The sequence below is a fragment of the Salvia miltiorrhiza genome, chromosome 7, assembly GCF_028751815.1.
Source record: "Salvia miltiorrhiza cultivar Shanhuang (shh) chromosome 7, IMPLAD_Smil_shh, whole genome shotgun sequence".
Taxonomy (NCBI): domain Eukaryota; kingdom Viridiplantae; phylum Streptophyta; class Magnoliopsida; order Lamiales; family Lamiaceae; genus Salvia; species Salvia miltiorrhiza.
In genome coordinates this window covers 13,368,338-13,390,004 of record NC_080393.1, presented here as the reverse complement: position 1 = coordinate 13,390,004, position 21,667 = coordinate 13,368,338, and the positions used below count along the sequence as shown (strand labels likewise).

At 37.1% G+C, this 21,667-nt stretch overlaps 3 protein-coding genes across 4 annotated transcripts; 1 reads left to right on the top strand and 2 right to left on the bottom strand.

Annotated features, from left to right (window-relative positions):
• The first annotated feature begins 388 nt into the window (after window positions 1-388).
• LOC130995310 (uncharacterized) lies at window positions 389-9,605 on the top strand. Of its 2 annotated transcripts, XM_057920548.1 has the most exons (5): window positions 389-1,185; window positions 3,070-3,134; window positions 4,786-6,798; window positions 8,683-8,747; window positions 9,381-9,605. In XM_057920548.1, the coding sequence occupies exon 3, from the start codon at window positions 4,787-4,789 to the stop codon at window positions 5,837-5,839; it is 1,053 nt and encodes a 350-aa protein (XP_057776531.1). In that variant the 5' UTR covers window positions 389-1,185; window positions 3,070-3,134; window position 4,786; the 3' UTR covers window positions 5,840-6,798; window positions 8,683-8,747; window positions 9,381-9,605. The 2 variants fall into 2 exon arrangements, with proteins under 2 accessions (XP_057776531.1, XP_057776532.1); XM_057920549.1 differs by lacking the exon at window positions 8,683-8,747.
• Window positions 9,606-12,571: 2,966 nt separating this feature from the next.
• Window positions 12,572-14,704, bottom strand: LOC130995309 (growth-regulating factor 2-like). Its single transcript, XM_057920547.1, has 4 exons — window positions 14,124-14,704; window positions 13,601-13,789; window positions 13,327-13,525; window positions 12,572-13,247 (listed from the first exon to the last, which is right to left on the bottom strand). Exons 1-4 carry the CDS (start codon window positions 14,431-14,433, stop codon window positions 12,827-12,829), a joined length of 1,119 nt encoding a protein of 372 aa, XP_057776530.1. The 5' UTR covers window positions 14,434-14,704; the 3' UTR covers window positions 12,572-12,826.
• A 5,021-nt stretch (window positions 14,705-19,725) lies between these two features.
• Window positions 19,726-20,781, bottom strand: LOC130993836 (uncharacterized). The gene has a single exon (XM_057918873.1). The coding sequence runs from the start codon at window positions 20,779-20,781 to the stop codon at window positions 19,726-19,728; it is 1,056 nt and encodes a 351-aa protein (XP_057774856.1).
• Window positions 20,782-21,667: the final 886 nt, after the last annotated feature.

The window sequence follows — 21,667 nt, the reverse complement described above, 5'->3', positions numbered from 1 at the left end:
TAAAACACCCTTTAACTATAAATACGCGTCTTCATATTAGTTCCAAACACATCATATCATAATTAAAGAAATCATGAAAGTAGTCCAATATTTAAGGTGTTCCATTGAAGTTCAAGATGTTCTTCATAGAAGCAATCCAAAACTTAAAGCCCGAACTATTCTTAGTTCAAGATGTTTATCATAGAAGCAATACGTAATTTTGAATTTATTAAATTAAATACTAAAATTGACGTGTAAAGTCATGAGTTGAAACTATTCTTAGTTTTTCCTCAAAAAAGAAAAAACTATTCTTAGTTAAAAGCAAGGATCAAGTTCAATTTTTCAGTCGAAAAAAAGGCATCATTCCTCCGTTATCCAAATGTAGTAGCCCGCTCTTTTATTTATGATAAAAACTAGTAAATGCAATTTTTTATAAATGAATCCAGTTTATGGTTCTGATTTTTTTATCAGAGGCAGAGTTATTATTTTAGCGTTATATTTTTATAACGTATAAAAAAAAAAAAAAAAAAAAAAACGCGACGAGGATTATTGAGCAATCAATAATTATTATTTCCAAGTTATAACTGACTTAGCAAAGTCATGTTATTTATTAATCGAGAAACAGAAGCAGTTATATTTTATTAGTGCTACTAGAAGTCGAGAAATTATTCCGACTGCAACGCAAATTCAATCTACGGATTTAATCTAGATTCATATTACTGTATTAGCATCACCAAGGCATGAGGATATAATTCATTTATTCATCAATCTCATTCTCATACTTTACAAACTCTTATAACCAATTACAGTTTCACCTATCAATGCTATGAAGTAGATACATGAATATGCTAGACATATATGTAAGCATACAATCATCATTATTTTTTTTTCCACTCCCTAATGTCTCCTACACTATACACGCATAATCTCCACTTCTCCACTCCACCAACTATCTCCACCACCTTTTGCTTTCTTCCACTACATTTTTTCTCACCACCCTTTCCACTCCACTAATTCCACTACACCAAACTTTCCACCTACTCCCTTCCCCACCACACGCAAGAATGCATCTAACATTCCATTATACAGGCAACAATCTTTTCATCATCTTCATTCTTCACTAAGGAACCGAAGAGCAGCCACGAGTTCTGCCATAAGCACACTGCTCCGGCAGTGTTTTGCAAGGCGATTCCAGCCATCCAAAAGGTTCCCAAAAATTCCCAAATTAATTGTGTATCATCTTTCATATGTTTTCTATACTTTGGCAAAATTTCAGAAGGTTTGAAGCTCTTATGATTTATTTATGAATTTGTAAACATCACTGCCCATCTGGAATACATTTTTGGTAAACAATCTTTGGGAGGCCATAAGTAAAGTTTCAATCGGTGAAAACCTTTGAAACTTGAATATGTCACTCTAGACTCCCGTATCTTTCTTTTGACATCGGCCTCACCATTTTTGAATAAGGGAAACAACCGGTATAAATTCTTGAAATCTAGTTCTTATTCCATGTACCATCCAGTAGATTTTACAAACCTACGACTTTGAGGTGGCAAAGCCCGACTTAAATCTTTGATTCTCAAGCCTAGCTTTCTACTGAATATTTACTGACATGTTGGGAACTTACTTGCTTAGTTTTAGAATTTTTGGTGAAGCCTAAAGTTGGTTTTCTGATTTATGTTATGAATCTGCCAAACTTGAACGCTTTTTGTGCACTGAACTTTAGACAGTCATATCTTCTAAACCATGAATGTTCTTAGAGTAAATCCAACTGGAGAGTGTTATGATCTCTCCCTAGTTTCCAGATTGACCCTTGGGGTTCCCAGTGGAGTTTTGTAAAGGGAGATATGAATTTTTAAAGAAAGCCCACTGACTTGGTTGTAATCTGGAAATCTGAAATTTTCAGATTTTTGCTTGTTAAATACCCATCTTTGAGAGGGCATATCTTGCTCGTTTGAATTGTTTTTCATTCGATTCAAATTGGAGAATGATCCTTGAAATGTCTAGTTTCCAGAATGTCTTTTGGAGCATCATTTGGAGATCTGAGGCAGATTTGGTGTCTGTTGCAAAATAACCCCTTAAGAACTCAAGTTGTTGAATTATTTTCTATGTATCAAAGTTTATTTTAAAGGATGTTTCATGAAAGATTTAGTATATGTGCGTAACAAGTTTGGGACTATTTATTTTAAATGAGGTCCGTTCTTTATTTAAATTATGATGGACTTTTAATGAATATTTTTGGGATTAAACTCTTATTTCTTGATTTATATAAATGATTTTTTTTTAAGGACTTATAAATATGAATTTCGTAGGCCTACTGACCTACTGTGATCGACGGTTTGTCGATGTCTAATAGCTTTGAAAATTTTATAGCAAGTCCCTACATGAGTCTTGAGTACCCTGGTAAAATTTCAAGCCATTCCAACTTCGTTTGATACTTCTTTAAAATGCAAAACCTAAACTGCACATTACTACCGAGAATTTCAGAGAACAGATGAAAGAGTCATTTATTTCAGTAGCTTCCTGTGTGATCTAGCTTTCCAAATTTTTATGGTATTAACCTTATTGTGTTAGCTAGATATCCACCAAAGTTGAGCCCAGTTTGACAACGTTTACGATTTTTCAAAAATCCAAGTTTTCAATTGTTCAAAACTGCCGAACATGGTAGATCGTGGTACAAATGTCATATATCTCAAACCACTTGGAGTTTTCGACTCTACTTTTTTTATATGAAACTAGATTCGAAGATCTTTCTTTCAGTATGAGTCTCGAGTCCAGGAGATGTCGGAGTCAGAACAGATTAAATTTTGAAGTTGAGTCAGTGTAAAAACAGAGCATGTTTTAATGATGTTTTTGGACTTCGGACTTTAAAGCGAACTATTATCATTTATTTCTTTAAAGCCACTGGTTTATTTAATTAATTGGCTACTCTCTTTTGAGCCTATTAATTATTTGAGGTTACGCTAGTAATGATGTAACGAATTATGGATGCTAGAACCCTAAAACACTAAAAGATACCCTAGGCACGTAGAATTAGACTTTGTCTTATGACAATTACTTCACGAACTTATCGACTCTTCATCAATGAAGGTCCGGGCGACAGAAAGTGAAGCCGAAGCAGAAACGACTCCACGCCAGCTTTAAGAACAATTGAGGTGGGCAATTTCTTACGCGTAAATAAAATGCTATGCATGCGTTATGCTTTAAAATGCAAATTGGATCTTCAAGTGTGGTATGCTTTATTATGCTTTACGCTAAATGATTTACGCTTGATTACGCTTATTTACGCTTGAATGCTTTACGCTGATAAGTTTATGCTTATGTTTGATGCTTGCGTCTGTTGGGGGAGGCCTCCCTCAACAGTACGATGCCGTGTCCGCTGAGGAGGGCCTTCCTCTCACGGCGCGATGCCCGTGTCCGCTGAGAGAGGCCTCTCTCGCGGCGCGATGCCAGTATGCCAGTATGCCAGTGTTACAGCGTCTATTGGGGGAGGCCTCCCTCAATAGTACGATGCCGTGACCGCTGAGGGAGGCCCCCTCTCACGGTGCGATGCCCGTGTTCGTTGGGGAAGGCCTTCTCCACGACACGATGCGTGTTTATGATTGTTAATGATGAAGAATGCGCTCATGCTGTTTATGAATATGGAAATGTTTAATGAGCATAGGATTTGAAAGAAACTTATGCCTCTTATGCGAAGTTGTGTTTTGTTGTTGATATTATGTTATATGCTTGGCACTGCCCACTGAGTACTCTTGTACTCAGCCCTTCGTATGTTTATGTTTGTGCAGGTTGAGCTGTGATGGGCGATGAAGTGTTGTTGCTGAGTGGAGTTTTTGTCGAACTTAAAGTAGGCTCAGAAAGGGTACATGTCTTCATACATGTATCTCAGTTATGCATTCCGCTGTAAACACTGATTATTTCAGTTACGCCTTCCGTTGCAAACTCTGATAATGTTTTAGCCAAGCCCTAACGATGCCTTTTTCCTTTTTAAGGAATATTTCACGCGTATTCAAGCTTTTTGAGTATTCTTTTATGCGCCCCTTTCTAAACCCGCTTCTTAATTTCCCTTCCCCAGTCATGGTTTCCCGGATTAATTATCCTTAATTAAGGCCGGTCGTGACAGAGTGGTATCAGAGCAGTTCGTTTGCTCTGAGCCTAAGAGTTTATTTAAGCCAAACTTAGAATGGATCACTAAAGTGTCTAGAGTTCAATCGACAAAGCTCAGCACTTCATCGCATCACACTCAACGAAGCAGAATGGTAAGCTCTTCCAAGTTTTGAGTTAATGTTTACAAAAAGTCAGAATTATCGTAATAACAAAGTGAGTAACTGTTAATAGCTATGTTATGTTGTTATTGAATGAAATGATTTACGCAAGTACGATTAAGTATGCCTATGGAATAAATCCTTATGAACATAGAGCTATTAAGATATGAGATCACCACTACGACAGAACATAGAAGCAAACATAGAAGAAATTAGATTGTATCTTTTGGTGGCTATAGTGAAGACAACAAGATAAGTGATACGTATAGAATAATTCTTAAGCTCATGATTTTATAGCCGCTATGAATCTCCATGACTTATGCTTAAGTATTCAATTTAGATGATGAGATATTATATGCTTAAGAATTGATATGACTCATGGATATGAGATGCTAAGGACCCTTAAAGCTTACTACATCAATGCTGCCATTGGAGTTATGACTTGTTTACAAGTTATAATAAGTTGACCTTTACAAGAATTCTTTTGAGGCTTGTATTAGATTATGCTAGAGTGTACTAATTGACAAATCTTTACTATCAGAATGCCGCCTAAGAGAGGACGTCCTGCGAGAAACAATAACCATCGCAGAAACCGTAACGCTGTACCCGAAGAACCACAAGATGCTCGAGGACATAACCCATCCCCTCCGCCCCCAACTAGGAGAGTCGAAGAACTCTTTTTAAGGCAAAATCCACCTACGTTTGACGGAACGAGTGAACCGGCTGAAGCTGAGATTTGGGTGCGTGCAATGGAACGCATTTTCAACTTCCTACGTTGTACTGATGAGGAGCGCCTATCTTGCGTCTCGTTCCAACTAACAGGATCAGCTGACTTCTGGTGGGAAGCACGACGAAAAATCCTGACACCGGAACAATGGGCAATCTATACTTGGGAAGATTTTAAGACGGGATTATATGATAAATATATCCCGAAAAGCTATAGGAAGAAGAAAGAAGCTGAGTTCTACGAGTTAAAGCAAGGAAAGAAATCTGTGGTTGAATACGACAAGGAATTCTGCAACCTGTCGAGGTTTGCTCCACAACAAGTGGACACAGATGAGAAGATGGCAGAGAAATTTTGTGCCGGACTGCGGTACGAAATTAAGATGGCTCTAGCAAGCCACGGAGGACTCTCATACACGGAGTCTCTGAACAGGGCACTTGACATTGAAGCTGCAATGCCGTCAGACAAGTCAGCCCCACCGTTGATCTCAACGCCAAATGATCAACCAGTAGCCTCACATACTCTCAAAGGGAAGCGCAAGTGGGACAACAACGAAGACAATATCAATCAGACTAGTAAGAAAGTGTGGCAAGAAAAGGAACGGGCCGAACAGTTTATTCAACCAAGGTACGAGGCACAGACTAACGGGGATAGCCAAGGTCAGAGAAGAATTTCACCTTGCCCAAATTGCGGTAAGATGCATAGGAGTGTTTGTCGAGCTGGAACTAACGGTTGTTACAATTGTGGCCAAAAAGGTCACTACTTCACGCAATGCCCTAACAAACAACGAGGTTCAACAATTGAGAACACCCACACCCCCTTGCCAGCAATACGTGGACACTTGCGAAATCAGCCTCAATCACATCAGTGAAAATCTTATGGAGACACCGCAGACAAGAGAAGCTACGCGGGAACTTGAAGACAAGATGAAGGAAAAATACCCCGAACTGTTTTAGCAGAGATATGCAAATTTCGGGACGAAATTTTTGTTAAGAGGGGTAGTATGTAGTAGCTCGCTCTTTTATTTATGATAAAAACTAGTAAATGCAATTTTTTATAAATGAATCCAGTTTATGGTTCTGATTTTTTTATCAGAGGCAGAGTTATTATTTTAGCGTTATATTTTTATAACGTATGAAAAAAAAAAAAAAAAAAAAAAACGCGACGAGGATTATTGAGCAATCAATAATTATTATTTCCAAGTTATAACTGACTTAGCAAAGTCATGTTATTTATTAATCGAGAAACAGAAGCAGTTATATTTTATTAGTGCTACTAGAAGTCGAGAAATTATTCCGACTGCAACGCAAATTCAATCTACGGATTTAATCTAGATTCATATTACTGTATTAGCATCACCAAGGCATGAGGATATAATTCATTTATTCATCAATCTCATTCTCATACTTTACAAACTCTTATAACCAATTACAGTTTCACCTATCAATGCTATGAAGTAGATACATGAATATGCTAGACATATATGTAAGCATACAATCATCATTATTTTTTTTCCACTCCCTAATGTCTCCTACACTATACACGCATAATCTCCACTTCTCCACTCCACCAACTATCTCCACCACCTTTTGCTTTCTTCCACTACATTTTTTCTCACCACCCTTTCCACTCCACTAATTCCACTACACCAAACTTTCCACCTACTCCCTTCCCCACCACACGCAAGAATGCATCTAACATTCCATTATACAGGCAACAATCTTTTCATCATCTTCATTCTTCACTAAGGAACCGAAGAGCAGCCACGAGTTCTGCCATAAGCACACTGCTCCGGCAGTGTTTTGCAAGGCGATTCCAGCCATCCAAAAGGTTCCCAAAAATTCCCAAATTAATTGTGTATCATCTTTCATATGTTTTCTATACTTTGGCAAAATTTCAGAAGGTTTGAAGCTCTTATGATTTATTTATGAATTTGTAAACATCACTGCCCATCTGGAATACATTTTTGGTAAACAATCTTTGGGAGGCCATAAGTAAAGTTTCAATCGGTGAAAACCTTTGAAACTTGAATATGTCACTCTAGACTCCCGTATCTTTCTTTTGACATCGGCCTCACCATTTTTGAATAAGGGAAACAACCGGTATAAATTCTTGAAATCTAGTTCTTATTCCATGTACCATCCAGTAGATTTTACAAACCTACGACTTTGAGGTGGCAAAGCCCGACTTAAATCTTTGATTCTCAAGCCTAGCTTTCTACTGAATATTTACTGACATGTTGGGAACTTACTTGCTTAGTTTTAGAATTTTTGGTGAAGCCTAAAGTTGGTTTTCTGATTTATGTTATGAATCTGCCAAACTTGAACGCTTTTTGTGCACTGAACTTTAGACAGTCATATCTTCTAAACCATGAATGTTCTTAGAGTAAATCCAACTGGAGAGTGTTATGATCTCTCCCTAGTTTCCAGATTGACCCTTGGGGTTCCCAGTGGAGTTTTGTAAAGGGAGATATGAATTTTTAAAGAAAGCCCACTGACTTGGTTGTAATCTGGAAATCTGAAATTTTCAGATTTTTGCTTGTTAAATACCCATCTTTGAGAGGGCATATCTTGCTCGTTTGAATTGTTTTTCATTCGATTCAAATTGGAGAATGATCCTTGAAATGTCTAGTTTCCAGAATGTCTTTTGGAGCATCATTTGGAGATCTGAGGCAGATTTGGTGTCTGTTGCAAAATAACCCCTTAAGAACTCAAGTTGTTGAATTATTTTCTATGTATCAAAGTTTATTTTAAAGGATGTTTCATGAAAGATTTAGTATATGTGCGTAACAAGTTTGGGACTATTTATTTTAAATGAGGTCCGTTCTTTATTTAAATTATGATGGACTTTTAATGAATATTTTTGGGATTAAACTCTTATTTCTTGATTTATATAAATGATTTTTTTTTAAGGACTTATAAATATGAATTTCGTAGGCCTACTGACCTACTGTGATCGACGGTTTGTCGATGTCTAATAGCTTTGAAAATTTTATAGCAAGTCCCTACATGAGTCTTGAGTACCCTGGTAAAATTTCAAGCCATTCCAACTTCGTTTGATACTTCTTTAAAATGCAAAACCTAAACTGCACATTACTACCGAGAATTTCAGAGAACAGATGAAAGAGTCATTTATTTCAGTAGCTTCCTGTGTGATCTAGCTTTCCAAATTTTTATGGTATTAACCTTATTGTGTTAGCTAGATATCCACCAAAGTTGAGCCCAGTTTGACAACGTTTACGATTTTTCAAAAATCCAAGTTTTCAATTGTTCAAAACTGCCGAACATGGTAGATCGTGGTACAAATGTCATATATCTCAAACCACTTGGAGTTTTCGACTCTACTTTTTTTATATGAAACTAGATTCGAAGATCTTTCTTTCAGTATGAGTCTCGAGTCCAGGAGATGTCGGAGTCAGAACAGATTAAATTTTGAAGTTGAGTCAGTGTAAAAACAGAGCATGTTTTAATGATGTTTTTGGACTTCGGACTTTAAAGCGAACTATTATCATTTATTTCTTTAAAGCCACTGGTTTATTTAATTAATTGGCTACTCTCTTTTGAGCCTATTAATTATTTGAGGTTACGCTAGTAATGATGTAACGAATTATGGATGCTAGAACCCTAAAACACTAAAAGATACCCTAGGCACGTAGAATTAGACTTTGTCTTATGACAATTACTTCACGAACTTATCGACTCTTCATCAATGAAGGTCCGGGCGACAGAAAGTGAAGCCGAAGCAGAAACGACTCCACGCCAGCTTTAAGAACAATTGAGGTGGGCAATTTCTTACGCGTAAATAAAATGCTATGCATGCGTTATGCTTTAAAATGCAAATTGGATCTTCAAGTGTGGTATGCTTTATTATGCTTTACGCTAAATGATTTACGCTTGATTACGCTTATTTACGCTTGAATGCTTTACGCTGATAAGTTTATGCTTATGTTTGATGCTTGCGTCTGTTGGGGGAGGCCTCCCTCAACAGTACGATGCCGTGTCCGCTGAGGAGGGCCTTCCTCTCACGGCGCGATGCCCGTGTCCGCTGAGAGAGGCCTCTCTCGCGGCGCGATGCCAGTATGCCAGTATGCCAGTGTTACAGCGTCTATTGGGGGAGGCCTCCCTCAATAGTACGATGCCGTGACCGCTGAGGGAGGCCCCCTCTCACGGTGCGATGCCCGTGTTCGTTGGGGAAGGCCTTCTCCACGACACGATGCGTGTTTATGATTGTTAATGATGAAGAATGCGCTCATGCTGTTTATGAATATGGAAATGTTTAATGAGCATAGGATTTGAAAGAAACTTATGCCTCTTATGCGAAGTTGTGTTTTGTTGTTGATATTATGTTATATGCTTGGCACTGCCCACTGAGTACTCTTGTACTCAGCCCTTCGTATGTTTATGTTTGTGCAGGTTGAGCTGTGATGGGCGATGAAGTGTTGTTGCTGAGTGGAGTTTTTGTCGAACTTAAAGTAGGCTCAGAAAGGGTACATGTCTTCATACATGTATCTCAGTTATGCATTCCGCTGTAAACACTGATTATTTCAGTTACGCCTTCCGTTGCAAACTCTGATAATGTTTTAGCCAAGCCCTAACGATGCCTTTTTCCTTTTTAAGGAATATTTCACGCGTATTCAAGCTTTTTGAGTATTCTTTTATGCGCCCCTTTCTAAACCCGCTTCTTAATTTCCCTTCCCCAGTCATGGTTTCCCGGATTAATTATCCTTAATTAAGGCCGGTCGTGACACCAAATGTACCGAACTATCAGAAAATTGAGCTTGTATCACAAGTGACAAGTGTTAAATTAGAAATTTAATTTTTTATACTATACGCAAAACTTGCGCGAGACCGTATGCTTTACAAATCAAATTATGTAAGTCGGCTTATTTATGGACTTAAATTAGGGTTACACAGGAAAACCACAAAAACATACGCATTTTTTTTTTAGAATTAAAAAAACATACACAAAACTAAAGAGGGTAGTTTTCAATTTTATTGTGTCGATATGACAAGTTCGTGTCATATATATGGTTTCACATGAGTTTTTGTGTATCCGAACAGGTGGTCTCCTGGGAAGCCGGTTTCGTGTGCTTCCCAGGTGACCACCTGTTTTAGCACATATATATGTATAGCTTTATAAATATTTATTATTATTAATTCGTTTTCAAGTTAGTGTTTCAATTTTGGGTCTGGGACCTTAATTGAGTTTGCCTTAACACACTTTGAGATTGAATTTTATCAATTTTTAATTGTGATGTATCGTTATTGCATTTTATCAATAATAACTAAAAATATAACAATATCACTCTCGTATTCATATCTGTATATCGAAAGTACATTAATTTTTTAATAGACTGTGTCCGTATTTAATCTTATCTCATAATATCATCATGATAAAGGCAACATGCACGAATTGTCAAATCCTAACCAAAACTTATATGCTTGAGTAAGAACTCTAATCCATTTTAGAGGTGTTGGATTTAAGTGATAAGTCACTATTGATATAATAATTCAATTTAATTAAATATTTGGTTTGAATGATTCAACTCGTGATGAATAACTCAACCCACACTATTAATCATCAAATTGAGTAATTATTTATCATCAAAAAGTTAGGTGAATGATGTAATCGTTCTCCAATCCTATTAATCTTATATACTCCCTCCATCCATTATAAGTGTAGTGTGAATGAGATGGCACATATTTTAAGAAAATATTAATAAATGTGTATAAAGTAGACAAATGGTCTCATCGAGTTGATTTGTTAGGACCACATTTATTGTGGACGAACAAAAATGACAAAAAGATCACATCTATAGTAGACAGAGAGAGTTTTATTTATGAACTGCAACTTGCATTAGAGAAAAGAGACAAAATCTCATGCGTTGATCATATCTAATCTAACGGTCAACATTCGTTTGTTTAACGTTCAACAAGAATTGTGTTGAACGTATACAAGGTTCGAACCCAAAAAACTCCAAACGTTCAACAAAATTATTGGTATGTTCAACCACATTTACTGACATGTTCAATGCTTCTCCATTCTTTACTTATATATCTGTTTCTTATGGAACTTAACCTTATATCCGTTTTTGATGAGCATAACAATAATTTTATTGAACGTTTGGGGAAGTTTGGGGATCGAATCCTGGAGTGCGAAATTTGAAACAAATACATCTTTTTAACAAGTACGTCCGTTCATAAAAAATTACTGACATGTTCATCACAATTATTGATATGTTCATCAAAATCTGGACACGAGATTTATTCTTAATTCTGGACCGTTTGATGGATCATGACCAACGGATGAGATTGTTTCTCACTTATTTAAATATTTGTCTTTCTCAATAGAACTTTTCCCTATATATATAAATATATATTTTTAGTTAAAGTATATAATAAATAAGCAAACTTTTAAATCCTCAATCCCCAATATACTTAAATTATTATGTAGTATTCTCTCTGTTCCACTTAGGGATAGCAATAATACCCGCGAGTTCGGGTACCCGCAGGATATGGGGGTGAAAATTCGGGGACGGGTTTGAAGGCAGGTACGAAACTTATACCCATGTCGAGTTCGGGGATATAGATACCCACCCTAATTGTATTTTTATATGTTCGATAAAGTTGTTAGAAGATATATTACGTTTTAATTGTAAACTTTATCATTTCTTTGTGATGTTGAATGATAGTTATTTATTTTATATTTTTATATGTTTGATGGAATGGATAAAATGCTTGTTGCATAAGAAATTCTTGCAAAATAAATAAATAAATAAATTGATGGGTACCCGACGGGTACCCTTCCTCCGTTGGGTAATCCGAATCCTGAATACGCCCTGATTTAAATGGGTATAGAGGTGGGTAATAGAAGTAAAATTTTCAAGCAAGTATGGGGATGGAAAAGCAATCTCCGTCCCGAACCAACCCTATTGCCATCTCTAGTTTCACTTGATTTGGTCTTTTTTTTTTAATTGTCCCGTTCAATTTGGCATATTTACCTATTGGGTAATCAATTTCTATATACGAGTCCACAAACTTTTATATACTTTTACTTATAATTTTACCCTTCTAAATCACTATATCGAAAAGCATATACTTTTACTTATAATTTTACCCTTTTAAATCACCATATCGAAAAGCAGGCCAAGTAAAGCGGGACAAGTATTTATTTTGTGCCGTCAATAATAAAAAAAATTGTGAATCCATCCTCTACGCTTGCTTGGTGTGTGTCGGCTGTGGTTGTGTTTTTTGATGGTAAGGTCAGTTTTCTCAGCACTGGAGAGTAAAATAAAAGTCGCAAGTTGGACCACGCGAGAGAGTAAAGCAATCAAAAGAAAGATTTCCCAAGCATCCATTAAGATTTCTATGGTCCAACTCCAAACCTAACGTACCAACTTGAAATTCAAACTTAACACTTACGTAATAGTTGAAAGCAGTATAATTTGCAATAAAATCCAATTCCATCATACTATTATGCAGCATATCGTTAAACTGAAATTTTGTTAAGATGGAACCCATCTTCTTTGGTCGAAGCCGTACAATAATTTTGTGAGTACCACAACTAGCTAGCTCTAGGTGTGGAATAAAAGTCAAGAAAACTATAAATGCAATATTAAAGAGTGTTACTATTACTTATTATAGGGTACATCACAACCACAAGCATGCTTCCTTCCAACCAACCTAAACAAAAATCTCAATCCCACCAAACAAGAGCTATTTAGATAACAACAATCAAAGCACCACACGGAATATGCTAAGTTTCAAAGTAATGCAACAAATTAATACTCCATTTAGTAGTACTACCACAAAGGGCAAACGCAACAATAATAATTAAAAAGAAGAGCAAATTGGATAGTTTAGAGTGGAGGCAGTGATGGATCGTGCGGAGGGCTACCGGCGGCGCTGCTGTTGGAGAGGGAGGCGAAGGGCCCCCTCTGCAGCACCCCCGTGGGAGAGGAGTCCAAGCGGGGGCTGCTGTCCCATCTGTCCATGAGGTTGAGCTGCACGTTGCTGTGGAGGGCCTCACCGAGAGGCCCTCCCATGGAAGTGGGCTCCCACGAGATGGGAACCCAGTTACTTGTACTAGTAGCACTAGTGCTAGTACTAATGGAGATGGAGAGCTGCGTGTCGCGGCTCTCCGGCTCCATGAACTGGCGTACCGCCTTCTTGTTCAACGGGTTCACCAGCGAGTCGGAGCAGACCAGCCCGAACTCGTGTCTCTCCCATTCTCGGACCCCACCGTCTTTGGGTTTTATTTTGGAGAGCTCCACAACGCTTCTGCAATGCAAAGATTTCATGAGATGCGGGGAGAATTAAAGGGAGGAGAGGCTAGAGCAAGTGGGGAGGGGAAGCCAACTTGGTGGCAGCGGCGTGGCCGGATTGGCCTTCCACAGGCTTTCTTGAACGGTGGCGGCCACGGTTCATGTGGCGCTCGCAGTACTTCTGGTCCACCACCGCGTCTCGCGAGCACCGCCACTTCTTGCCGTCGGTTCTCCGGCACCGCCCCGGCTCCGGGTCGGTGTTGGAGAATCCCAAGTGGAAGCCACCCCATCCCACTGCTCAAAACAAAATTTAATGCATTTGGTGAGTTTGAGTGAGTGAGAGAGAGAGAAGGGGATGAGGTTACTTACAAGGATTGGATCTGAGGGCAGAGAAACCAGCAGCTTCAAAAGCTTTTCTGATGGGATTGAGAAGATAAGAAGGAATGGGAACATTAGCAGTGATGTATTTGTAGATCAAGGCTTGGTGCTCTAGCTCCATCCATTGTGATGGGGTGAATGGCCCTCTCACCCCCTGCTGCTGCATTCCGCCATTTATCCCTGTTTACAAACATATATACCCAAAATCTTCATTCCCTTTGTTTGTGGTGTACGTTGACTCATAAAATAAGGAAACCACTGTTGCAATCACTACTTTTTCTTTATCTTTTCATTCTCCAACAATCAAACACACGACCCAAAATAGTGCCTCCAAAACGGGCAAAAAGATTTGCACCATAAAACCCAAATATAAGCGGATAAGGCTTGCAAGATGATGACACAAAGCATATTTCTGTCACAAAGTTCTTGAACCATCTTGTCTGGGACAAGCATAGCAGGAAATGGTTTCAAAAATCTCAACTTTACATGCAAGGAAAAGAAAATGGTAGCTAACCTGCATTAATCCTAGCAAATGCATTGGATGAGTAGTGATAGTAAGGCTGTGAGTTTGGGGAAGAAAAGCTGAGCATTTGGTGATGGGCTTGTGGGGAGGAGAGACTACAGCCGTTGGATCTGTGAGGCGGGTATCTGAGCGCACCCTCACCGCAGGATGAAGTCTTGGCCATCTTAAACTCCCTAAAATCTTCTTCATTTATTGCTCTATCTTGCTTCAGAAATCCGAATCCGTAGCATTTCTGCTTGTCGGCATCAGCATTAGCATTTTGTAAGAGATTGGTGTCGGAGGCGAGGAGGGCGAAATCCATAGAGAGAGAGAGAGAGATAGAGAAAGAGGATTAGGTGCAAGTGCAATGGCGGAAGGAGACAGGAAGTAGCATCTTCTCTTTTCTCTTGTTGGAGTGCTGCGGGTGCTATGTTTGGTTGAGCAGACTTCAAAAGGGGGAATCGCACTGCTTCTTGTTTAGTGAGTTTGATGTTTGTCAAAGGAAAAATTATTGGAGAGAGAGAGAAAGAGGGGTTGTCTCAGAGGTTTGTGACAAAAACTTCACTACTTGTTACTCCTCTACATACACACACACTATATATATATATGCGCCTGCGTGTATATATAAATCATGGCATAAATTCTCTTTGAAAAGAAACGAAAAGAAAAGCGGAAAAAAAGTTATTAAGAGATATATTTCATCAAAGTAAATATGTTATCCCAAGTAAACATGATATTTTCATCAAATTAAAAGGTTGGAAAATATTTTTCACACCATTATTAAAAAATAATACTCCCTCCGTCCCACGAAGCATGACATAGTTTCTTTTTTGATCTGTCCCACGAAGCATGACACGTTTCTAAAAATAGCAAAAAATTTATCCTTTATTCACATTTTCACTTTTTCACCTACCACACTTAACACACAAAATACCAATTTTTTAATTTCCATGTCGAAAATAAGTGTGTCATGCTTCATGGGACGGAGGGAGTATTATCCAATATTAAAGAGAAAATGAATAAAAATAAGCTATCTAAAAAAATATTTCACCATGTTATGAGAAATGCATATTTTCTCTCATTTTTTTTTTTTATCAAAGTAAATACACTCTCTCATTTTTCATCAAAGTAAACACACCCTCTATTTTAAAGCATTAAAGTATTCTATTTCAAAGTATTTTTTATTAATTATAATATTAAATTTAAAAATAGTACTTCCTCTGTCCACGATAAGTGTGATTTTTTCTCAATTTTCATTCATCCATAATAAGTGTGCTTTTCTGTTTTAGAATATATATATATATATATATATATATATATATATATATATATATATATATACTTTATTTCATTTACACACAATATTTACAAAAAAATTCATTTTACAAATCATTTATTAATTTATTACCTAGCTAGCAAATAAATTTGGTAGGACTCTTTCTCTATTTTATACATATTTTTCAATATTTTTTTAAAATTCATATCCTTTTTTATCCACATCACACTTAGCCTGATGGATAATATTAGACATTAATATCTCTGGCGATAGTTCAACCTTGCACATAATTTTTACGTTTTTTTTAGTCATTGTATGTTACAAATTGGTTTTTGTATGAAACTAGTATGTGCCCGCTCGTGCGATGCACGACTTCATTGAAATTGAACAATAGTTTAAATAAATAAATATTAAATATATATATATATATATATATATATATAAGTAAATACAAACATATATGATCTCAATAAAAAATAAATTATCCACAACATAATCTCAATAAAAATATCAATCTAAAAACATTCGAATTTTCAATTTTTGAAATAGCAATTAACTGGTTTAATTGATAATGTGTATAAATATATAAATTATGAAATATCAAAAGCAAGTATAGATGATAATAAGTATCATTATGGATCATATAGTATTCTAAGATGTACAAAACTATTTATTTACATATAGTATAACTATAGATTAATATAGTTTTTGAATACATATTTAAATCATATTTACGTGATCATTTTGTTTATGCTCAAATTTTAAAATAAAGTTACTATCAACATATACAATTTTTCATCAATTGGAAAGTGGAAAAATAAAGGGTTTAACATGAGATATGTATCATTCAGTTTCAAAAATAAAATGTATACAATTTCAGTAAATTTAAATAAATGTGCTACTATAAAATTAAACTCTTCAATTTATTAATATATAGTAAAAACATAAAAAAATAAAATGAAAGAATATGGAAAAAGGAATGAAAGAACCGTAACATTTTAAAAATGAGAAATGAGAGAGGATATGATAGAGGAGAGAAGAGAGATGAGAGAGAAAACAAATAATTGTGTGACTTTAAACTATAATAACTTATTGGTTTTAAATTTTTTTTTTATAATTTTTACATCAAATTAAAGATATCGTCATTATCTTTAATTTAACATCCATATTGAATATTTTTTTATAAATTAAAGTTGATGATTTTAAAGAGAATCAAAAACTACAAAAAGAAAAATAAAGAGAGAGAAATTTTGGTGGGAAAAAATTTACGTTAGACTCCTCTTTTATATTATATATAGATATATAGATTGGATTGATGTTTATGTTAAAAAGTTTTTGTATTATATTAAAGAACAATTATACTTCAGTATTCAAACTATTGATGTTTTCATTATGCATTAATATAAAGTAATTAAATAACAATTAAATAAACAAATTTTCACATTTTTAATAATTACATCGTCGGATTTGATTTCAAGTGATGAAAATGATATTCTTAATTTTAATTTCTTTTGTTAATATTCTGTTCAACATTGGACGTGCCACGTATGATTTTCGTCACTTATAATGAACTTCGAGTCGTATTTGTTCAAAGTTTATAGGTTTGAGTATCAAAATATTATTTCTTTTTTATATATAATTTAACATTAAGTATTAAATAAAGAAACTTAAAGGCCGCGTCACAAGGAACTCGAGCCTAAGTCCTTTTACCTTAGGTATTAATCTTGCTGCATTTGTTTTAGACACCGGATTGTAAATTAGTGTTTTAAATGTGTAGGTAATAAAATAGAAAAGTGATAAAGTACAAGTGTGTAGGTAATAAAGTAAAAAAGTGATAAAGTAAAAAAAGTGTGTAGGTAATAAGTGATTAAGAACCCTTATTTTTTTAGCTAATTATATATTTAAAAATGTATCAAGATTCGTAGAATGGTCCAAAAATAAATATGCATCAAGATTCGTGGGACAAAGAGAGTACTAAATTTTCAATCCGATTTTAAAAATAGGGACTTACTTCTAACATAAATTACCATACATAGACTCAGCTTTTAAATACTATAAAAGTTCAGAAATCCAATTTCAAAGAAAGTAAAAATACATGGGCCAAATGTTTACAAGGTCCAATTAAGAAAAAATCAAATGTACAAAGACCATGTAGACATTTTCCCTTTTATAAAGTATACTTTAAAAAGATAGTTGTGTCTCTCTATTTCATTTTCATCTGGATCTTGTGTTTTTACCTAAAGAATAGAGATTAATACACACATACATATGTTAATTCCAATATAGTATATTTTATTTTTCAAAACTCATGATTATCATAAAACTGCGAGGCATTAATGAGACATTTTTCTTCCTCCTGTGGTGTTATGGTGCTTCTGATCATAAACTATTCAATATGACTGTCATGCAAAAAATCTATATGACACGTTACGTTAGAAACTTCTCAACACAAAAGGTAATTATACAATATTATTTTTAATGACGGTGTAATCGGTTTAATCCTTATCATTTAATGCAATTCAAAGTTTTCGAAGAATAGGATTGATAATGATCGTGCTGAAAAGAGAACTTATAAAAAAACCCAAATTTTTAAGTGTTGAGTTTTGTCTCTAGTACACTTCAAACGCTAGTCACCTATATAACTTTATTGATTTGAAACAATTTAATTTCCTTTTTCTTCTTCTTTTCTCGCACAAAAATTAGTTACGTTTGGTCTTATAGAGCAACCACCATGGGTTTGTTGGATGGGATCGCCGCGTCAACAAGTCCCGCTCCATTGTCGAGCCAAGGAGCTCGATGCACGGCTCGATAAAATGAGTCTGACTCGTTGTTTTCATGTAAGGCGTGTGCAACGCACACGTCATTTAAAAAAATAAAATTAAAATTTGAAATTCGACCGTTGCCTCTTTAATCTTTTCTTATTTTCAAAATAGTCATTGAATGACACGACGACATTCTCCGAGACGAGCATCACGACTAAATCTATAGGTTAACACAACAAAAGAAAAGAGGCAAAAAGGTTGAGTTATGGTCCGCCTCGGACAAAAGGCCGTGGAGCCATTTAATTAATGGAAAAGGTCGTTTAGGAGCTCGCATATATAATACAAACAATGCGTGATATAGCTGACTCCCAAATTTTCCCAATTGACACTTTACGAATGGGGTCGCGAGAATTAGCCATGCATAATTGATTGTTGAGGAGATCATAAAACGTCGAGCGATGGAATATCTAGTCTAATTTTTAGGATATGGTTTAAATTAATGTAATTTTAAAGTTTAGTTTAATGGAATTTTTTTAAGATTATTGAAATTTCTTATTTTAAATTTTATTCAGAATTCGATTTTTAGAAATGAGATGAAAAATATATATAGCCCAATTATAGAACCCTCCATTGTGGAGGGGTGACTCTATAGAGAGGTGGCTCTCTTGAGAGTTCCTAAGAATATTTCCAGTAGAGAGTTCCCTTGGGGGTTCTATAGAGGTGGTCCCCACCTTAGAGCTCACACTCCACAGTAGAGGCTTTATAACTGATGAAATAAAAATTTTGTTAAAAAGGAAAAAAAGATCCGACCAAAGGCAAAACAAAAACAGGCGAAAGCACTCGTAAGAAACTACGGGTAACTGAAAAACAAACAAGCCAAGACTATGGGAAAATATTTAAAGGGTCGTCCTCGTCCAAAGAGTCTTCTTCGTCCAACATATCTCCTCATCTTTTAGAAACCACGACCGACATAGATAGAGCTGTGTCGGAAGAAGAATGAATCACAAAATTTTACAGAATCGCACCTTCAATCTAAGCATGTTGCAGTTTATTCAAGAATTCCACTGGCGAAGAAGTGTCGAGAACTGCGTCCTACAAAACGGCACCAGCAGCACGGCCCGTTGCTTTTTGGATCTTACTCATATCCGAAGACATACCATTCTTGATTATATGCCGGAGTCAGTGCTTTATGTAGGAATCAGAAACTTTTTCCTTCTTTGTAACACCCTTCGGACGCCCTCAGCCTCGAGTTATGGGGGATCCTTCATCGTTGCCTTTCCCGGCATCACAAAAACCAGATCTGGACTGCTACAGTGCGTCGGGGTGACAATATCAATCTGCGTATCAGGCACAGTAGAATTAGTAGCCTTCGGCTGTCGGGATGGGTCCATATCTTCGACAACGAAGGCCGACTTGTCCACAATCTCCACTCTCTCCAGACTAGAAAGAGCAGAAAAAGAATTGTGCTGAGCAATATCGGAGTGGTCTGTAGACTGAGACCCCCGACCGGCGATTAACTACTAGAGAGGTGCTGTTCTTGGCAGTCCTCACATGAGACGGGAGGACATCCATCTCGTCATCCCAAAGAGATAGGGGTCGCAGTGGTAGTAACGGGGATATCTTCCTCAATGGGGACCATCATCATGTTGACGTTATCGGCTTGAGCGTTCGTGTATGGGGGATTCTTCCGAGCTGAGACACGGCGCCAACCATCTCTAGATGGCAAGGAGGGCTTCCCATTAGCATCCTCGGCTGAAGGATCCTTGGTGGCATTCATCTCAGGATTAGAGATCCTGCAAGTGCTAGTAGCATGGCCAATAATATTGCACGATCGACATAAATACGTCAGATTTTTATATCCAAACTCGATAGAAAAAACAATATCCACACATTTGACATCTAGAACATCAGACACATCAGCAGAGACATCCATGTCAACCAAAATATGAGCAAACTGACCAACAACAACATTAGCAGAAATCCCATCAATAATAATAGGTTTACCAATATGTCGAGCAATACCAGAAAGAACTTCAGGATGCCAGTATTCATGAGAAAGATTAAACACACGTATCCATACCTGAGAGAGAGTAGAAGCGGCCTTGTATGGGTCAAAGTTAGGAACCCATGCCTGGAGATGCAAGATTCTTGTGCTCAACCGCCACGTGGTCCTCGCAAAAGTTATAGCCGAATCTTCCGGCGAAGAAAACTTGAGAGTAAAAAACCCTCTCCCAAGCGGAATGATCTGCCATGAGCACTTTGGGTGCCATAAAGCATTGAGTTCCGAAAATAGATCATTGGCAAATCGAGGCGAGTGGCCTTTACGTAGAAGCAGACGCCCATGTAGGGCATGGTGGAAAGACCAGACTTGGCGTTGGTGGAACTCCTGAGAGATGATGAGACAAGGTTTGTTATCCACCAAGCTCGGCCGGAGCACGGAAAAATCATGAGCCGGCACATCCGCCGGACGAGCAACACGCCCCTTAACTTTGTCCACAAAAGAAGTATTGATAGTACGAGCATGAGCGTGATTCCGATAGGCCTTAGCCGTCCCCTGGGCGTTTTCTGCTGCTGGAGTAAGTAACGGCGGTGCAGCCGCTTTCGGGAAAATAAATCCAAAATCTCGGTTCATGATGTTCTAAGGTTGTATCGCGGCAATTTCAGATCGCTGCTGGGAACTCTTCGGAGCAGAAGGTAGCGGAAGAAAGGCGAAGTTCTACGCGTAGGGATCGAAAGGCGGAGTCGACGATGGTTGGCCCCACTCAGTAACCCTAGGCAGAATAGGGTTTGTAGAAGTAAAGCCCGGTGGTGGCGGCAGGTGTTCTGTCACGTGCAAATCCAGAGTGACGACCCTATCATTGTGTAGCAGATCCTAGGAGATAGGCGTCTTCGCCAGAGAGATGAGCGCAGTAGCGAGAGGCCTGGAGACTCTAGGGTTTGAAGAAGCTGGAACCCTAGTATTCCTGGACGACGAATCCACAATCGCTATTTCAGGAAATAACGCGCTGATATCTGTGGCACCCGAGTAAAAGTCAGCAGCCATAGCAGACGGCGGTGGATGTGAGCCTGCCATTGGAAGAGACGGCTGATGTGTAAACGGTGGATATAACGAATTTGAGAATTGTGAACGCTTAGCAGAGGCGGCGGACGTTGCCATGGGATGGCCGCCCCGGTGAAAGCAAATATTTGGGCGGCGCAACAGAGGGTCGCCGGAGATCAAGCGGCCGCGGCAGCCGCCGCGTTAGTGGGTTGGCAAAACCCTAGGGAACGGATTGGACCGTGCATCAATTATCTAGTAAAGGCTCTATAAATTTCACGTTCATTTTGTCAAAAATAATGCATTTCAAGATTAAAATAAATATTGAATTTTAAAATAAAAAATTTCAATAAAATTAATTCGAAATTACAATAATTAAAATAGAAAAAGAAAAATTGAAAGTTACAATTAAAACTTTTGTAAACATACACTTTGAATCTCATATCGAAAAGTGCATAATTTATTTATTTTCTAATATCAC